At 44.7% G+C, this 20664-nt stretch overlaps 1 protein-coding gene across 1 annotated transcript; it reads right to left on the reverse strand.

The window, feature by feature from the left end:
- Nucleotides 1-1081: 1081 nt before the first annotated feature.
- LOC125439500 (eukaryotic translation initiation factor 3 subunit H-like) lies at nucleotides 1082-20017 on the reverse strand. The gene is made up of 2 exons (XM_048508600.1): nucleotides 19864-20017; nucleotides 1082-1282 (listed from the first exon to the last, which is right to left on the reverse strand). Exons 1-2 carry the CDS (start codon nucleotides 19972-19974, stop codon nucleotides 1082-1084), a joined length of 312 nt encoding a protein of 103 aa, XP_048364557.1. The 5' UTR covers nucleotides 19975-20017.
- Nucleotides 20018-20664: the final 647 nt, after the last annotated feature.

Genomic DNA, 20664 nt, shown 5'->3' on the forward strand with positions numbered 1-20664 from the left:
TTTAGAGGGGCGAGATGACTCCAAACATCCCCAATCTGGACTCAGAGGGGCTCACTGCTGTTAATGGTGCCTGCAAGTTTTGCCAGTCTCTTGTTCTCTATGTCGTTGTTCCAATACTTGCTACCCACTTTCCCCTGGAGATCATCAGTTGCTCCTTGAAGTGGGTCCCTGAAGTGGGGTTGTTGGGGCCAAAGGATGCTCCATAGACCCAGAGTGCCCGACCCAGACTCAGCGTCAGTCCCACTGTCCTACCTCATTCCCCAGGCTGGTGGAACTTCACCTGCAAGTTCTCCATTTTTTTCTTTTGAATTTCAGAGGAAGGAGTCTTCTTGGAAGCTTTCTCATCCTCCATGCCCAGATCCAGTGGAAAAAAAATCTACTCTTTGAATTCTCCTTGGTGGAACAGATCATCCAATGCTGGGCTGAAGGGGCACAGCTATTCAGACTAGAACAGGGGTAGGGAACCTGCGGCTCTCCAGATGTTCAGGAACTACAATTCCCATCAGCCTCTGTCAGCATGGCCAATTGGCCATGCTGGTAGGGGCTGATGGGAATTGTAGTTCCTGAACATCTGGAGAGCCGCAGGTTCCCTACCTCTGGGCTAATCTGAATTCCCCAGATAAGCCTCCACAGCTCAGGCGGCAGAGCTGGGAATCAAACCCGGTTCCTCCAGATTAGATACATGAGCTCTTAACCTCCTAAGCCATTGCTGCTCCTGAGCTCCTGAGGACTGAGCTATTGTGCTTTCAATCACCTCAGGCTACCATCTGAAGTAGCTCAGCCCCTGAGAAAAGGCAGGAAATCTGACCAGCCTGGCCAGACTGTGCTTAATCTGTTAGGAAGGTGAGGGGGTCCATTGCACAAGCATAAGATTATTTCTGGATTTGAACAAGGACTGTCTAAAACAACGTCCTTTACCAGAATCCCTGCAACCACCAGAAAAGGTCCACCAGAAATGAGACAGTGGTACAACACAGTGGTCTAACATTTAGGTCACCCCCTGCATTACACTATCCCAGCTCTCAACAACAGGCTTAGATTACACACTGGAAGCTCCTCCTTAGGCAAACCTCGTCTCCCATCAAAAATTTGTCACATTCCCACAGAGTGATCGGAACTCATTACCTTCATCGAAGTCGGCGTCATCCTCTGTATGTTGAGGGAATGGAAAGCAGTTGGTGATTTCGAGCCTGTCATCCACCACTAGCCCCAGCAGTACGCCCTGGACCACTTCATTCCCTTGACCTTCTTCCTGATAATGCTTGATGATCTTCAGAACAACCTAAAAGATCAGCTCTTGATTAGGACAGCCTCATTGAGAATGTAATATCCAGCTCTATCAGGGGGGAAATTGCCCCCAAATTGCCCCAGAAGTAACACTGCACATCTGGGCAAATAAGAACAGTTAATTTTTATTTGTTTTATTTTATTATAGTTCTACTCCGCTCATTCCCGGCCAAGGCTGGGTTTAGGGCGGCTTACAATAAAGTTAGAACACAACATCAATAATATAAAACAATTTAACATTAAAACCAAATATCTATGACAGCGCACTATTTGATACAATCCTAGCCTAAAAATTCACTCCAGTCCTACCCCAACAAAAATTCTCTAGTTATCAGGAGGGGTGCACAGTTGGAGGTGCACAAGGTAAGGAAGACTGGCTTATTAGTTGGCTTATATGGACTCACGGGTAGCCTCTACCAAAAGCCTGGTGGAACACCTCTGTCTTGCAGGTTCTGTAGAACTGATTAAGGTCCTGCAGGGCCCTAGTGTCAGCTGACAGCGTGTTCCACCAGGATGGAGCCAGGGTCAAAAAAGCCCTGCTTGTGGTCAAGGCCAACCGAATGTCCTTAGGGTCGGAGACCAAAAGTAGCATGCTGTTGGAGGACCGAAGAGTTCTCCATGGGCGATATGGGGAGATGCAGTTTCGAAAGGAAGCCGAGATGGTAAATAATAGGGGAGGAGCCATGACTCAGAGGTTCAGGACCTATTTTGTATGCAGAAGGCCCCAGGTCGAATCCCCGGCATCTCCAGTCAAAAAAATCAAGTGCCAGGTGATGGGGAAAGCCTCCACCTGAAACCTTGGAGAGCTACTGCCAGTCGGAGTAGACAGTGCTGAACTTAATGGGCCACAGGTCTGACTCAACAGAATGCAGCCTCACGTGTTCAGCCATCATCACCAAAGCAGCGTTTATACCGAGCTTTCAATGTTCAAAGTGTTTCACAGACAGTATATTGCTGTAACACTTGCTACAACCCTAAAAAGTCAGTAGAGCCACCGTATTGTAGACAAGGAGCAGAGAGAGAGACAGCTGCTTGAGTCCTCCAAGTGAGTTAGGGATCATGATGAGATTTACACTAGGAACCATCCAGACCACAACTGCAGATGGTCATAGACCTTTCCCAAACTCTCCTCTCCCCAACATGCTTTCTGAAGGGCAACAGGTATATTTGGTATATATAATCCGGTCAAGCAAAGTTGCGGGCAGAAATGTGGATTGTGCGGCACGTCAAATTAGAATAGTTATCTGTCAAAAGACCAGCCGTTTTACCTCAGAAGTTCATTAAAACATAAACAGAACTTTACTTAACCTGAGAGAGAGATACAAACAGTATCACAAATAATAGTTACATGCACGGCTAATGGTTTGTCACAGTTTGGTTGCGTTACGATATCTTTTAGTCTAGTCACAGCACATTTCTATATCATTTGGTTTACAACAATATACAGAGCATCTTTCTTTTCAGATAGTCAGTCAGGCAGTCTCAGAGTGTGTGTGTGAGAGGGAACAGAACACTACCAACGGATTTTAACTGTCATCTTTAGAATGTTCGTGCAGCTTCCCAGAATTCCATGCTGTTCTTGCTGCTGCTGCGTGAAAAGCAAGGCTGGAAATTCCAACACTTTCTGCCTCGGGAAAGCTTCTCCTGGGACCCACAGGCATGTACACACACAGCAGCCTGAACCAGACCATCGATCCATCAAGTGGGTACAGTCTGTTCAGACAGGCAATGACATTAAGGCAGAGATCTTTCAAATGATATCCTCCCTGATCCTTTTGCCAGGGATTGAACCTGGGAGCTTCTATATGCCAAGCAGATGCTTTGCCACTGAGCCATGGCCCCACCCCATGTGGAGTCATAGTCATGTAGGCCAGGTGGGTTTGTGGGGGGTGGGATATTATGAAAATGCCCTTCCTGCCTCTTCCATCTGCAGAGCTCCACTGTTGGAAGAAGAGCCAGAGTTACATTTTCACCTCCCTTCATCTCCTCGCCTCCAGGAAGACAGTGGACCATGAGAAAGACCTGAAATCACTGGGTTGGATTCTTCAGATTCTTCAGGATTCTTTATGAAAGGAATGGGCAGAACTGATCTTTCCCATTTGCCCAGTTGCTTGTCCTGAAACACCTGAGAACAAGGGGACCATCAGCAATGACCCTCTCTCTGACTCTCAGACTAGAGCCTAAAGCAAGGGTGGGCATGGGGTTACATAAGAAACAGAAAATATTGTGGAGGGCCGGGTCCTCCTCCCATCCAGAGGGGGCATGTTCAAGTCAGCCCTTCCTGCTCCTTGCCCTTCGGCGGCAGTTCGCATAGCAACAGTCACTCGCTCTCGCCACCATCGCCACCTTTTCCTCTCACAGCGCTTGCGCAATGTGGCAGGGCTCCAAGGGTGGGGAGAGAACTACAGCTTTTTAAAAACTCTCTCACAATCCTCCCCGTCTGTTCCTGACACTGCGCCTGCGTAAGAAGGCGGGGCTCCCAAGAGGGGGAAGTGCACAAGCGCGCATGAATGACCAAGAGAGGCTTTTTTTATAATCCCAGTCTCGCACCACTTCTCCCGGCTGCCATTTTGACGACGAGTTCTTCTAAAGCAGGGGCCAGTCAGGGTCATCCGGCAGGCCGGATGTGGCCCGCGGGCCGTTTAATGCCCAGGTCTGTCCTAAAGGTTTCTTAAATCCACGCCTGGGATTGAAACCCAGAGTTACCTGAGCACATCTACTTCCTGTCATTCAGTATTTTTGTCTCTCTCTGACAAACCAGCCCAGCCTCAGCCTCCTGTATCTTCTCCCTCAAACTCAATGATACTACTTCAATTTTCAATGCATTATTTATGTGCTTGACAGTTACCGCAGTAGTAAAATTTATATTCAACCAGACCATTAACATTCTCAACTACTTGTGGAATTGTTTTTTTTTATTGTTTCTATTTTAAAGCCATTCAAATTTTCTCTCAACAATACTACTATGATTTTTAGGTTCTTAAAACTTATGGTAAATGATGAATGTAATACCAGACTACCTGTTCACATGTGAATGTTTTCTTGGCAAGAAACTGGTTTTTTTGTTTTTATTGTAGTCAGGCACAAGAATCTGGACAGAGGGATTGGTGGGACTTAAGACATTAAAGGCTGAGAACCACTGATCGAGATCCCAGGGGTCTGCAACCTGCGGCTCTCCAGATGTTCATGGACCACAATTCCCATCAGCCCCTGCCACCATCGCCAATTGGGGAGGCAACTGTCCTTCACATGACATCTTCAACCAGAGTTGAGAAATTCTATTATAAGGGTGCTCTAGCTTTGGATTTCCTACAGTAAGCAAGGAAGCTAACATGATGGTCAAAAAAGAAGAGTTGGATTTATATCCCCCCCTTTCTCTCCTGTAAGAAGACTCAAAGGGGCTTACAAACTCCTTTCCCTTCCCACCCACCCACGACAAACACCCTGTGAGGTGGGTGGGGCTGAGAGAGCTCCAAAGAGAGCTCCAAAGAACTGTGACTAGCCCAAGGTCACCCAGTTGGCATATGTTGGAGTGCACAAGTTAATCTAGTTCACCAGATAAGCCTCCATAGCTCAAGTGGCAGAGCGGGGAATCAAACCTCGTTTTCCAGATTAGAGTGCACCTGCTCTTAACCACCACACCACGGGACTTTGAATGAAATAATTAACCAGCCAAGTTTCTGCCCAAAAGCAACCTTCCCCCAACAACCAGGCTATCCCAACGCTCAGAGGAATTACACAAACAACTTCTAATGCAGCTAAAGGGGCTTCTCCTGCTCACAAAAAGCAGAGGGGGGCGGAATTCTTGGCACACTCCTTAATGGGATTCTTTGAATCACGGCCCACGACTGAAAGGAAATGCAACATGTCAAGCAACCAGAGATCAGTCCCTGTCAGGGTTAAGAAATCTAGCAAAGGTAATCACAGGCAGAGCTTCCAAAATAATCAAGAGAGCTCAGAGTCAAATTTTCTGCTCAGGCTGAACTAATTGCCAAACGGAAGAGAAGGTTTCATTAAGGAAACTTTATGAAGATTAACCTTCTGCTCAAATACCTTGGTATCCCCTCCGTTAATTTGGATATGCAGTTGATATGTAACCCTATTATTAGATGCATCCATGCGTTCCTGGGAAAGAAACACAGAGATTTTAAACCCCAAGTGCTGTAGAGCTCCAGGTGCTCATATTCGAGTGAACTACTGGTAAACAAAACACAAAACAACATTTTCATCTATATTTAAAATTTCCCTCAAGATGCAGTCCCCGTTTTTGAACGGAGAGAAATTAACCAGGTTTGTTTCCCCACTTTTATACATAAAGCCTGCTGGAAGACCTTGGGCTAGTCACAGTTCTCTCTGAACTCTCTCAGCCCCACCTACCCCACAAGGTGTCTGTTGTGGGAAAGGAAGGGAAGGAGTTTGTACACCGCTTGGATACTCCTTTACATGTCCATGCAAGTCCACCACTGAAGGCATTCAGCTCCCTTGGAGAGAAAGTCAGCAGATGGTTTTCCAGGACTGGGGTCTGCAGAGCCAGCTGCAGTAATGGAGAAGAGATTCCACCAAAACATTAGGAAGAACTTCCTGACCGTCAGGGCTGTTCGACAGTGGACTTCACTGCCTCGGAGAGTGGTCGAGTCTCCTCCTTTGGAGGTTTTTAAACAGAGACTGGATGAATACATGTCGGGAGTGCTTTGATTGTGTGTACCTGTGTGACAGGGGACTGGACTTGATGGCCCTTGTGGTCTCTTACAACTCTATGATTCTATCACTTAATATGAGAAAACCCATTGCAGAATAAAGCTTCTTCCAGGTGGCAGCAGACAGGTGGAGATCCACAGAGTCAGCTCAAACAGACCTGCCACAGCTGTTCTGCTCATCTTAACATTCCTCCGCTTGAGCAAAGAGGGAAATGAAGCTATGACCATCCCCACACAAGAAGCCCACTGGGATCGACCACAGCTTCTCCCAAGCCAGCCATCTGCCAATATCTGCATCCAGCTGGCAGGACTAACTCTATAGAGGGAAAACCAGCCATGACCTCTCTGATTTGAGTTGAGCACTTCTCAACTTGGCACAACTCGGTGCCCCCATCCCCCATTGTTTCCAAAGGGAGCTAATAGAAAATGGGGGCCACACCTTTGAGGGTTCATAACTTTGGATCCCCTGAACCAAACTTCACCAAACCTGGGTGGTATCATCAGGAGAGTCTCCTAAAGATACCCTGAAAGTTTGGTACTGCTATCCTAAAAACTGAATGGGCTCCACAGAAGCAGGAAAAATGTGGGTAGAGAAAGGAGAAGCCCAATTAGGAGAAACCATCCTCTTCTTCACTTTGTTCCTCTTCTCCCTCCGCCACTGAAGTTTTTACCAGGTCCCCACTTCTTAGATAACAACATGACAGCAGCAAGACATTTCTACATTTTCAAAGCCTCGCGGCCATCAATCACTTCACACCTCCTTCTGTAAGTGACTGAGTCTGCAGGAAATAAAGCCATTCCGCTTGTACCTTTATGACACATGCGATTAATCTTGTGTAAGCAGCAGTGAAACCAGGAACACAGGCAGAAGGGCCAGAAGGGATTTAAAAATAAATAAATAAATGAAAAGGGGGCATGGCGTCCATGCCGCATGCGATCACGCTTTCTGACTCGTTCGATCACACCATGACATACACCAGATCTTTGCAAACCGAAGGTTCGGTTAAACCGAATCAAGTTTTGTGGTTTAGATAAGCAACGTGGAAAAGCGAACTGTCTAACTATGAGAAAAATGGGAAGTGTCGTAGCACCCATTCCACAAGTCAAGTTTATCTCCATGGAAACTGAAGAACGGCTCTTTTATCGAAGCAGGGTTTTTGGAAGACAGCCCTGGGACTCCCAGTGGTTTGATCCACGGAGACGGCGGGCACTCAGTTTCATCAACATTATTGCTTCTTGGCAACAATCGGGGAAGCTCATGAGAAAGGAAAGCTTTTTGATTAATTTACGTGATTGAGGAAGACACACACATTTGAGGGGAGGGCTCCATTCTTCCCTCGATCCCACAAAGTACAGCCCTGGGAGCTGGCATCTTCGGGTGGAGGAGAGAGGCATCTTACGAAATAAAAAAGGGGAGAAAAGTAACACGTGTCTCTCTTTCATAAGGGCTTCTCAAAAACACCTTTAAAAGCCTCCATAAAAACTAATGGGTTTTGTTTGTTTTGTTCTGTTACTTTTCAAGCACACTAGTTAAGGCTGTTCTAATTATCTCACTACACTAGCCAGTTCAAGCTTTCAGAAAAAAATGGGACATACATTCCCGAGTTCAGAAGAAAAACAAATAAATGCTGGGGAGGTGGAGAGAAATTGTGTTACAGTGCAATTCTATGTGGAGTTACTCCAACCTAAACCTAGTTAAATCCTACTCAATCTGGAATAACGCTGCTTAGGAATGAGCTGTTAAATCTGCAGGTTAGTGGACATGGCAAAGTCAGGCAACCCGGTAAAGCTGGGTTGTATCCCACAGTCAAGGAAGGCAAATAAAAAAAGGAACCTACAAATTGCTTTCATAAGAACAGATGTTTCTCATCCTTTACACTACCTTGGATGGGCTAGCTCATTCTGGAAGGTTCAGCCTTCCGAAACAATGAACCTTTATGTAGTTCCTTATACTGGGCAATCAGTTGCATGTGTCAAACCTCAGGACGCATCTGGAAACTGGTCGGGGAAAAGATATGGAAGGCTGGGAATAGAGGGACAGTAGGAGCAGACTCAAACCAAGGGCTTGACAGCAGCAGCTTTCCGTCGTGGAATTTAAGGTAAATAATGCATGGTACCTAGAGTGTATGTATTCTTTATCAGTATAGTCCCGTGGTGGCAAGCCTATGGCACTCCAGATGTTCCTGGACTACAATTCCCATCAGTCCAGGAACATCTGGAGTGCCATAGGTTCGCCACCACTGGTATAGCCTAAATTAGCAATGGCTTGTTGAATTTGTTTAATCCAATCAGGTTTTTTTTTAAATCCATTTGTTCTGGTGCAGAGTAAGCATCCTCAAAAAGTTCCGTCAGCACATATGAACCAGCTCTGATCCCTTCTCATCATCAGAAGTTTGTTCACTAGTATAAACACCATAAAAAAGAACCCTGACACTGGATGGAGCAACCAGGACTCACCCTTCACAGTTTCACTTGAATGTATCCAGTGGTGAGATTCAAATGATTTAGCAACTGGTTGTTTACAAACACAATTCTAACAACTGGTTCGGCTGAAGTGGTGCGAACCTGCTGAATCCTACCACTGGATGCATCACTTGTGTACTCAGAAGAACATCAGGAAATGGACAATTCAGCTGGAGCCATGGGTTTTCACAACCAAGCAATGACTTGAACTTGACCTATAAACTTCTCAGCTCTGGATGTAATGAGGACACCTTGTTACTCTACCCAACTGCGACAACTCAGTCGTCTACCAAGAAGCTCATAGTAGCATGCATGATTCTCTGCTCCTTTATTTTATTCTCATAGTAATTCCAGGAGGCAGGTTAGGCCGAGAAAGAATGGCTTGGATGCCACCAAAGAAACTAAGTGACAGAAGGATCCCCATCAGAGGAACATACTTTGCCTTGCCCACTGCAGTTTTCAGTTTTCCCTGAACAATATGAAAGGGGAATCAGGTCTGCTACAGGTGAGGGGAAATCTGAAAACCACTCCCTTTCTGTCCATTGAAGTCCTCTATCAAATCCAGTTCAACAATCAAGCCACGTTTACCCACTAGCAGTTATTTCAAATAGGGTCCCTACAATCTTTGTCTGTTTTCTCCCTTCCATTCCTGCTCAGAAACGAAGATCACAGGGAGAGGCCCTATTGACATTCCCTTTGATCAAAGAAGCTCATCCAGTAGGGACATGAGACAGGGCCTTTTCAGTGGCATCCCCTCATTATGGAATAACCTCCCCATCACTCTTGACCTCTAGGAGGCAGGATGGAGGCAGTTTTATTCATGATTGCATTTGCTTAGTTTTAGTTCTGCCTACTGGTAGTTTGAAATGGTTGTGAGCCAATGGATATATTTTTCTGTGTTTGCATTGTAAGCCACCTCAAATTCCTGTAAGGTAGAAAGGGAGCAAACAACTGTTTTTAAAATAATATAAACCATTGCTGCAACCACTACACCTCTCCAAAATATGCAAGGCACTCACACAAGAGGGGCTCAGCATGGGAAATCTTGCAGGCAGGGCATGCTGTCAAGATGAGCAGGCCTCCCGCGTCTGATCATCAAATCAAAACGCCCACAAGAAATTAGGACCAGGATGGGAGCCCTCTCTAAACTGCACTGTTCTACAAAATGCCGCAGAGCCACTAGGGAACCTTAAACCTGTCACGACACTGGGATTTCAGGAAGCTGAGCTGCCATTTCCCCTTAATGTTCTTCTATTTGGTAAATAAGAATCAAGATGTTTATTTGTCAGCAGCACAGCGGCAACGTGTTCTGCTGCGCTATCTAAAATGCCAGCCTTCAGGTATTTGCGAGGCTTGTGAGCTTCTCGCTGATGCCATCTTGAGGACTCTTTTAACTTCAGCGCTCAGCGATTGCACGTGTGAATATTCCGTGACGCCAGCCAACAGCAGCGGCAGTTAACCACTTCATCCTTCAACAAGCCACACCTTCCGTGCAGGCTTGGCCAGAATTTTGAACGCTCTTTGGAATTTGGAAGTGGAAAGCCACAAAACAGCTTTCTCCCTCTATTTGGCTTCCAGAAGCAAGCAGAGAAGACTTTTTTAAAAAAGCAAAACCACGTCACTTTGTAGCACGTTATTTTTGCTGCTCTGAAGTTTAGCCGCACTTCATTGTGATATCAGGGCCCGTCCTCGAGGGGCTTTTGAAAACTGCAGATAGAAAACACGTTTAAATCATTGACTGCATGAGTCCTCGCTTAGGCAATTGGAGGCCTTTCAAAGCTCAGTCTGGAAACAAACGACGCTAGGATGAAATACGCCTTGTCCCTTTTGGGTTTCTAGCAACTGGACCAGCAGCCCAGCTTGCCGTTCACAGCGCTGAAAAGAGGGATGGAAGTTTAGCTGCTGGACAACAACGCAGATGCGTAACTAATCGGAGATCCTGGTGGCAGCAGCCTCTGCCCAGCAGTGTTCAAATAACAGCAGAGAGTCCGACATTAATTTCAAAGACCTTCCCCACACTGCACAAATATCAAACACGATGCACAACTAAAAGGTCGCACTGAAACCAAACCTAAACAAGACGGGCAGCGAACCTAAATGTCAGCTCGCGTGCGAGAGAAGGAAGACTGACAGATGGCAGAAGAAAAAACAAGGCAAGGAAAGTGGACCTTGACCACCCTGCTCGCCAGAAAATGTCCAACTGCTTCTAAGTTCTCCCTTGCTGTTCGCAAATTGAGTCTTGTTTTATTTTACAAACTTTATTCAAAATTTCCCCAAGACGATGCATATTAAAGATTCGTTCCCAAAAGGCATCAGGAATGAGTTCTAGTTTTGAATGACAGAGGAGTGGATTTTTAAAAAAAGAAATCCCATTTGACTTTAAAAGATGGCAACAGGAGTGGATTTTTAAAAAAAAAGAAATTCAAGTTGACTTTAAAAGCTACTCCATCAAAACATACATTTGATTTTTTTAATGGTCTCTACTGTTGCTGTCATCAGCAGCAGATTCAAAACTAAAATATGTTGTCGGTCGCTCTTGGGAAGAAGCCTTTTTATGCACAGTGCAAACATAGAAAGCTGGAGTATGGGTTTTGGCAACATTTAAGAAAAAAATGGTCAATACAAAGGCATGGTTCAGACTACCACCCACCTCTACCCCTCCTTTTACATACAAGCCTATTTGAACTACAAGCTACAGTTTGTTGTTTTCCCAAAATATAAGCAAGGGTTTAAGCAAGCTTGGGTTTAAACTCCATGGGTTTTTGCACATCTTTGCCCTTGCACTCTAACTGAAGATGTCTGCTTTATGAGCAAACCATATTAGAGTCCAAATACGTGGGGAGGAAGGATTGCATGAACGCCCCAAATCCCCCAGGTTCTTTCACAGAATTGAGAATCATGGTTTGCCACCAGGAGCCTCGGAGATCCTTGAGCTAGCCTCCATGGCTTCTTATCGCATTGGAATTGACCCGCTATTGGTTCATCAGTCAACTTGTACCAGAGCACGAGACCCCGCGTTGCTGATCCATCAGGTTCTTCGGCACACTCTGAGTGTCCCCACCACATTGTTCAGCACAGCAGTGCCACCGTAATGAGACGCAACACGACAAAAAGTTAAGCCGTGTTTAGCAGACACACTCCTTTTGCATTATCTTGCAAATATTCCATGGCAGCTCCTATCTGAACATCACTGTTTGAGGAACTGTCTTCATATATCTCCTTCCAGACATCCATGTTTCCCCAGAGATATGCCTTCCACGTTTAGTGCACCAAATTTTGCTCTCCTTCCTTCTTCCAAGCTGCAAGTTGCTACAGGAGGTGAAAGCAGAACAAGGATGGTACTAAACACTCAAGTTCTGTGTCTTGGGTAAGTAGGAGAGTAAGAGCATAGTTTAGGGGGCATCTTATATTGTATTACATTGGGTTAGGATTTATGGTTTCAATTCTGAATTTTAACCTTGTATTTATTGTACGTTGCTAGCTACCCTGAGCCCAGCATTGCATAAGAAGAGTTGGATTTATATCCACCCTTTCTCTCCTGTAAGGAGACTCAAAGGGGCTTACAAACTCCTTTCCCTTCCCCACTCACAACAAACACCCTGTGAGGTGAGTGCGGCTGAGAGAGCTCAGAAGAACTGTGACTAGCCCAAGGTCACCCAGCTGGCATGTGTTGGAGTGCACAAGCTAATCTGAATTCCCCAGATAAGCCTCCACAGCTCAAGCAGCAAAGCAGGGAATCAAACCTGGCTCCTCCAGATTACAGTACACCTGCTCTTAACCACTACGCCAATGCTTTGCTGGAAAAGGGCACGATATAAATCAAATTAAAATAAATCTTCAAAAGCTCACAAGCTCCTATCTGAACCCCTGAAAACACTAAATAGCCATCCTACGCCGCTTCGCAGCAGTGACAAGATTAAGATACCACTAGACTATTAGAATACCAGAGACTTGAAGCACCTCAAACTTCAGATTTGATTGGCCTCCAATTCTAGTAAGCATTACGCAGGCTGTTTGCACCCCATCATGCCTTTTCTTCTCCTACAAAAAAGTAGAATGTATCTGCTGGTGGCGATGAGAGGATCTGCTACCCAGAACAGCCCCTCTGCATCCTCCAAGAAACTACATCACTATCAAACACCACTGTGCTTTGCGAACCTAAGTGGAAACACACATTGTTCATTACGCTAGTAAGCAACAGTCGACAAACTGGCACCAAGAGACCATAATCCATCAGGCTCCTCGGCTGTGCATACATAATCACATCGCGAGAGTCCCGTCTGATGAAAAAAGTAATGAGAAGTCCAACCGTGAAACCACAGCGGCATACAGAAGAAGAGACTTGCCAATTCGCTCTCCAAACAGGAAGAGCGATTGTCAGGCGGGATTTCATCTACAACTCCTGAAGCACAACACGGCGGCCAGATGCTAACTGTTCAATGGGACGCAAGTTTAATGGACACCAAATGGTACCAGATGTTTCTCTTTTAAGTTCCTTGCAGCTGTGTGTTTACCAGCGACGTAACCTTTGAGGGGATGCAACGGCTCTGCGGCAATCAGCTCCGTTGCACCCACATGGGTGCAGCACAAGGATTACCCCGTGGATTGAAGTGGGCAAGGCCAGGCTATCTGGACAGATTTCTTAGTTTGATAGGCTGCTTTCTCTTAAAAATAGTGAGATCCTTCATATGTTATGACAGCAATAAAATATTCTTTTAACATATATTTATGGCAGTCCTGTGACCCTAACCTTACGGCCCTTCATCCTGACCTGGATAACCCAGGCTAGCCTGATCTTGTCAGTTCTCAAAAGCTAACCATGGTCAACTCTGGCAAGTATTTAGATGAGAGATTGCCAAAAAAACACCCGGGTTGTGATGCAGAGGCAGACAATGGCAAGCCACGTCTGAACATCTCTCCCTTTGAAAATCCTATGGGGTTACCATCAGTCAGCTGTGACTCGATGGCAAAAACCAGACCCCTTTAGTTAGCTCAGAGAGCAAATCTAAGCACATCTCTGTGAGTAAAGCGCGCCCACGTTGTAGCCAACTTATGGCAAATGTTTTCAAGGCAAAAGATAAAGAGAGCTGGTTTGCTTTGGCCGGCCTCTGCATAGCCGCCCCTGATTTCCTTGGTGGTACAAGGACTAGCCAGGGATGGCCCCGCTTAACTTCCAAGGTCTGACAAGTTCAGGATAGCCCAGACTATCCAGGCCAAGGCCACGCAGAAACAAACCCCATTTTATTCGGTGGAGCTTACTCAAAGGAAAATGTCTCTAAGACTTACAGTACAATCCTAAGGGGAGTTACTCCAGTCTTAAGACTAGAATAACTGTGTATAGGATTGCATTCTTGGACACTTATTTTGGGTAGCTTTTATAAAGTGTCTCTGTGATTTTATCTCAAAGCAGGTGGGAGGAACTACAGTGGATTTTTATTTGGGGTTTTTTGGCTAGGTTGTTAGGTTACTTATTTTCTCCTTTATGATTCAGTTCTGCTTTGTAGTTATCTTTCATAGTTTTTGGCAGTGTAATGATGCTCTGCTATTTTCTTTTATCATTCTTACTTGAAGAGATAGGAAAGTGTGTGTGTTTTTTTTCTAAAAAAAAAAAGACAGGGCAACAATGGCCCAGAATTCAGAGAATGCTCTTATTCAAGAAGTCAGACTAAACATTCTGAAAGGCAAAAGGTTCCAGGGCTGCTACTGAACTGATTCTGGGCAGAATAAAACACAAAGTGAGGTTTGAAATACATGCAGCCATTTCTCTTGAAGCAAAAACAATCAGAGCAAATGGTGTGTGTTAAGAAAGGAATGGCTAATTAACACACCAGACTGAGAATCAAAAGGAACTCCTCTGTGCAGCTCCCTTAGGTCTTTTGAAAAGATAAGTTGAGAGTAAGTTCACCGATATGAAGAATTACTGTAACTGGGGGGGGGGGGGGGGGATTCGGGATTCCGTGCAGCATTTCCCTTGGTATATTCCGTCTCAAAAAAAGATGTTAGTAGATTGTATATTCCTCCACCACAGAACTCAACATGCTGGACCTTCTTTGTTGTAGTAGAATACACCGTTTAGATTCGTGAAGTGCCCATTCCAGCCCTTATATATCCCCACATCTGGCTGACAAATAATGTCCAGTCAATGAATCCATAAATGCTCTGTTAGCCGCTGCAACAATAGTGAATGTTCCGGTGCTATCCGCGTTCAATGGGATGCACAAAATAATGGTTTTGACCAAGGCAGCATGTAAAAATGAATGCTAACTCTCATATTCACTTGGGACTATATCCTAATATGGAAGCATACAATTTTCTGAACCACTGCACCTCAACTGACTGTACTAACATCATGATCTGAGGCAGAGTATAGAAGCATTTCCACCTGTGGAACCTGACTTCCACAGCTCTCTCAACCCACAACAGCCCAAAATGTCTCCTGAAATCTTGTTCCTTGGGGTCTCCCCTAGTAGCAGAATTTTGGGACTGTCATAGCAGCTACAAATGCCATAGTCCAGAGTCAGAAGTCCTTGAGATACTACTTGGGACTCTCTAAATATTACCAGTGTGATGTAGTGGTAAGTAGCATCTGGGACACCCAGGTATGACTCTATGCTTTGGGTGACCTCGCGCCAGGCACAAACTCTCAATTTCGACCCCGGCGAGTATTTGGATGGGAGTCCTCCAAGAAATTCCAGGGGAGTGATGTGGAGGCCGGGAATAGTAAACCATCTCTGAACATCTCTTGCCTTGAAAACAGGGTCAGCAGCAACTTGAAGGCAAAACAACAACAAAAATCTCTCAACGGTTTGAATGATTAGACTCACCTTCCTTTTCGTCTGAGAGAAAAAATTAAGAATACTGGTACAGTGGAACCTCGGTTTTCGTTGGTAATCCATCCGAAAAGAATGGATGGGCAACCAGAAACTGATGGTGTTCCGAGGCAAACTTTTCCAGCAGGAATCACACAAATCCTAAATTAATCCGCTCTTGTATTCCAAAAACATACCAAAAACACATTTTTGGTGAATAAACATAGTGTTTAATGCTGAAAACGGTAACAAACAATAACAATAGGACCAGCTTCAAAGCCAGTGGGCCAATGTGGCACCAGAAAGCTGTCCAGAGAGGTCTGTTTCTAAGATTTGTCTGAAATGGGGCAAGACATTGTCATTAAACAAGTTGCAGACACGGCCTGCAACAGCTTTGCCTGGGTGATTTTTCTCCACAAATCCCTGCACCTTACTGCAAATCAATGAAAACCGAGGCAAATCGATGAAAACCAAGACAATTTTTTCACTGAAAAAATTGATGAAAACCGAAACCGATGAAAACCGAAGGCAATGAAAACCGAGGTTCCACTGTATTTTAAGATGCACATGTAGTACAAAATAAATAGTCTGCCTGTACTGATTTAATGATTTAAACAGAGTTATAACCCCATGCTCTTGGAGGCTGCTGATCCCCGGCAGCCTCAAGCAAGCAAACTCGTTTCTACCATATAGAAGGCAGAACGTGCATAAAGTACAGAACCTGCTCATACAGCTCTGACTGATAAGAGGTGGTCAACAATCATTAGATGCAACAAGCAACGTATGTGGTGGGACGAGGGGGGAGGTGTTCCAGCACTCCTAGGACGGACAAAGAGCCTAGCATCCTACATAGGCACCATAAAGAACATCAACATGCGACCTTAATCTTTTGCCAGAACTGATCTAGCTGATCTAGAAAACATGTGGAAAAGAAACACCTGCCCTTGTGAAACAACTGGCACATCAGCCCTGCTCAGCGGAACCTCTGGCTGATGACCCTCTTTGACTCCTGTCCTTGTGAAGCTGTCCACACACTTGCCTATCATCCAGTCTTATGGGCCAGAATTGTGTTTCTTCAATGAACATATCTAAGGCTCTCAAGATGTTGGCTTCTTCGCTCATACAAAGTCACTGGAGGAGTGTCAAGTACAAGATTTTCACAGGTGTTGCAGGGACTCACTATCTCTTGAAGTTTACAAGGTCTTCCAGGTTATACTAATGAAATCTGAGTTGTGCTGTCCCCAGAGAATGGAACAAGTAACAGAAGAAATCTATGAAACAGCCATGAAGTCAGCCCACTGTCCCACCAAATTCAGCAGTGATTACACAGACTGATGGGAACTCTCCAAGCTTTCTGCAGACTAGGATTTGTTCAAGGTTCCTGTAATGGGAGATGCTAGGAAATAAACCTGTATCTCTTGGCACACAAGGCATGAGCTCCACCACTGAGTCACAGGCCATCTCCAAAGTTGATGATTCCATTAGCAATTCCAGGATCACATGTGCTGGTCCTGAGGATACCAAAGTTAAGCTTATGAATTTTCTTTTCAGCCAATGTGAGTCCTTTTAGAGATATTCATCGTGTGATTATTAATTTACACACTCACCTTCCCCTCATTTGCCGGCAAATCACAGCGCTTAATACAGTGCAAGGGATATAGCCCAACAGTCCGGCCTGCACAGAATTAAACAACTTGCAAACAAAAACTACGGTGGAAAGGCATGACTAAAGATTTCTTCTCTTGCATGCTCCCTTTCCATTTTGTCATTAAAGGAAATGTCCACAAATTTCAAAACAATTTCAACAGAATTCTCAGCTTCCAGGATCATCTTAAGAAATTGTAGCCACCTTCCTATTCATGTAACACATTTATTTCAATATGTCTCATGACCAGGATAACAGAATTTTTCTCCTTTAACATAAAAAAAGGATTTTCCATTTTAAAAATGTCTGTGATGTACACAGGGCAGATGATTACTGGTTTTCATAATGCCTACTTTGTCTATGAAGTTCAGGAGCTAATGGCCAATGCATTTCAAAAGAATAGGGCTGGGCTCAATAAATCCCAGATACCACAGCATCTAAAATTTTCACTGGGACACCCAGTTTTTTTTTCAGAAGAAGAAGAGTTTGGATTTATATCCCCCCTTTCTCTTCTGCAAGGAGACTCAAAGGAGCTTACAATCTCCTTTCCCTTCCCCCCTCACGTAATTCTATGAAAGTGGGTAGCCACAAGAGAGCTCCAGCTGCACTTGCCCAAGGTCACCCAGTTGGCATATGTGGGAGTGTACAGGCTGCTCTGGAATTTCAGATAAGCTTCCACAGCCTGTGGCAGCAGAACTCAGAATCAAACCCGGTTCCTCCAGATTAGATGTACATGAGCTCTTAATCCCACGTCCCAAATGCTGCTCCCTAGGTTCACACACCAGCCTATCGGTTACATTATTTTATTCTCTCTGTGATCCACAGTGGAAACACAGTGCTTATTTACCATTTTCATATCAGATTTTTTTTTGCTGTACAACATAAAAATACATGTATTTATGACATTGCTTGTTCATATGCTAACTTTTAACAATTCAGCAGTGGTGGATCCTTTGTTAACCTACTGCATTCTACAGTAACCTTAATATTCAATTATATAGAACTTTTCAAAGAAGTAATTATATTATGAGAAACAGTAGAAAAGTGAGACTAAGATTAGAAGCTAGTCTTTTGCTTTGGTGATGACAGAGTTATGTCATATATTTTTACACATTCTATCACTTTTTGTCAGAAACATAATAAAAAATATGAGATACTGTGAACAGTTTAGCATCAAGTTTCTTGGCAGCAATAGTCAGAATTTTGGGTCCTGCTCTTAAAGCCAAAAAAGGTGTGTCAAGACCTGGTACAATTCCTCTCTCATTGCATACTATCAGAAAACACTGTACTGGGAATCTAGTTTCTACTATCTCAGCTTGGTATTAGTAACAAGAAAAATCAATGCTTGATTGCATGCTATGCTAATTAGGTTTCTATTTTCCACCTCCAGCCTTTTTAGACAAAACTGATCCAAAGCCAATGAAATATCCATCACATTTGAAACCAGGAGGGGGTGGGAATTGCCACAGTACAGTAAATCTAGATTAAACTAGAGTTGCTCCTAGTGGATTCCTGATATGAAGCAACATAAAACAACCTTTCTTTGTTACACATAGTTATCACTGTTACCAGCACTGTTTCAGAATAAAGTGTGCTTCAGTTTAAAGACAACTGAAGTACTCCAAATGCTAGTTCCTAAATGTTCCCACCTTCTACATGTAAGTACCATATTATTTCTTAAGTTCCTCCATTATTGTTTCTTCACAAAACAGAGGGCTGCAGTATGGCAGTCAGAACAAGATCATGCCTAATTTAAGCTCCAATTAAAAAACAAGTGTGTTCTAATATAGTTTATTATATTTATTTTTATTATGTGCCAATCTGGCCAGGGAGATGCAGGCCCAAACCTGTGCCATGAAGACTCTTGGGTAACCTTGGGACAGTCATTATTTTGCCGCCTAGTTCACCTTGTAGGGCTACTCATCCCTGCACCCCAAGTGAATAGCCAACCCACCCAACCATTCTGAATCAGGAGCACAATTTATCTGTCCTGGTCCTTCTTTCCCTGGAGAACCGAAAGTGGTATTTGTAGCCAGCGTGATCAAGTGGTTAAAATATCACCTTAGAGTTTGAGAAGCTTGGATTCAAACCTCCACTCAGCCACAAAAGGTCAGTGAAAAATCCTGGGATAGTCACTACCTTTTACCCAAACCCTCCTCACAAGGGTGCTGACCTGGATGACCCAGGCTAGCCTGATCATGTAAGATCTCAGTAGCTAAGCAAGGTCGGTCCTGGATGGGAGATCACCAAAGAATACTAAGGTCTCTATGCTGAGACAGACAATGACAAACCACCTCTAAAAGTCTCCTGCCTTGAAAATCCTTTGGGGTAACCACGTTAGCAGGACCTTGACAGTACTTTACGCACACATCTCACAAGGCTGTTGTGAGAACAAAATAGGGAAGGGACACCACTATCTGAAAAAAAGATGGGGAAATGTACATTAAACAGTCACAGGCTTCCCATACAGGCAGATCAGCTTAGCTATACAGGCAGATCAGCTTAGCTTTCAAGCAACGTCCCATACACAGGAGAGAAGCAAACAAAATAGTAAGCGAGCCCCATTCCTCCCCATATACACCTGGGAACCGCCATGGCTAGTCTTTCTTCCTATCGCCTTTCCTATATAGGGCTCAGCCTAGCCCACCTGCCCTTTCCCCCCGGTCCCCAAAACCATTATCTGAAAAGTGACACCATTCTCTGAAAAAGGTTTGGGAAAAGGTATACTAGATAGTCACAGACTTTGCATAGAGGCAGATCAGCTTAGCTACCTGTTGCATCGCGTGCTTTCAAGCTACGCCCCATACAAGGAGAGAAGTACACAAAATACTAAGCGAGCTTCAGTTCTCCCAAAATACACCTGGGAACCGCCATGGCCAGTCTTCCTTTATTTCTCCCTCCCTTATTTCCTATATGGGGCTCAGCCTAGCCCATCACCCCCTTCCCCGGTCCCAAAGCTTACCAGTCCGTCGATCTGCACTTGTTTCACGGCGGACTCGCCCGGGGCAGCTTTGCTTTTCGCTTTACCGGCGGCTACGGATGAGGAGCCGGCTGTTTCCTTGCGGGACGCCATGTCTAGAGAAAGAGCACGCCACCCGGAAAGGAAACAGGAAGACACCTGATAATTGTCCCACGAAATGTACTTCCGGAAACACTGTCCTCGAAAGAAAGTTCCTCCCTGCAAAACGACGCTCCTTGTCGCGCAGGCGCACAAGGCAGAGCGATGTAAGGCTACCTAATATTGATGTCAGTTAGCGGGCAATCGTGTTTATTCATTCATCCTTTCTACTTATGTTCACCCCTTGTCAGTAGGAAAGGGGGGGTGGGGTGCTGTCGTACCAATGAGTCTGAGCCTGTCATGCACATTTACTTATCAGTCCCAATGTCCCACCAATGAAGTGGATTTACTTCTCAGTAAGCAGGTGGTAGGAGCCAGGCGCAAAGGGTAATTCCATAGCTATGGAGTTTGGAAATGTAGGTGGATTCCGCATAGTATATTTATAACGAGTTGCAATCGTTAGAAAAGGAATAATTGTAAACGAGTTTATTTATAACAATTGCAACTCAATATGAATATGCTGTGCAGAATCCACTTTGAGTTGCATGTGCAAATATTGCAACTTTGCTTCCCTCCCTCTGTCTTCTGGAGTTCTATTCGATTCCATCTGATGGAAGACTCAGTGTAACTCAACAGCTTGCACGATTATAACATTGACTGGGAGGGTGGCAACTTTCTGGTGGCCTGCAGGTGTCTTCATTAGTG

This window comes from Sphaerodactylus townsendi, linkage group LG09 (assembly GCF_021028975.2).
Source record: "Sphaerodactylus townsendi isolate TG3544 linkage group LG09, MPM_Stown_v2.3, whole genome shotgun sequence".
Taxonomy (NCBI): domain Eukaryota; kingdom Metazoa; phylum Chordata; class Lepidosauria; order Squamata; family Sphaerodactylidae; genus Sphaerodactylus; species Sphaerodactylus townsendi.

Excerpts from the sequence above, each read along its gene's own strand:
- LOC125439500 (XM_048508600.1), bottom strand. The coding sequence starts at position 19,974 with ATGGCGTCCCGCAAGGAAACAGCCGGCTCCTCATCCGTAGCCGCCGGT. Across the intron at positions 1,283-19,863 it reads AAGTGCAGATCGACGGACTG|GTTGTTCTGAAGATCATCAA; the intron begins GTAAGCTTTGGG and ends CTGATCTTTTAG.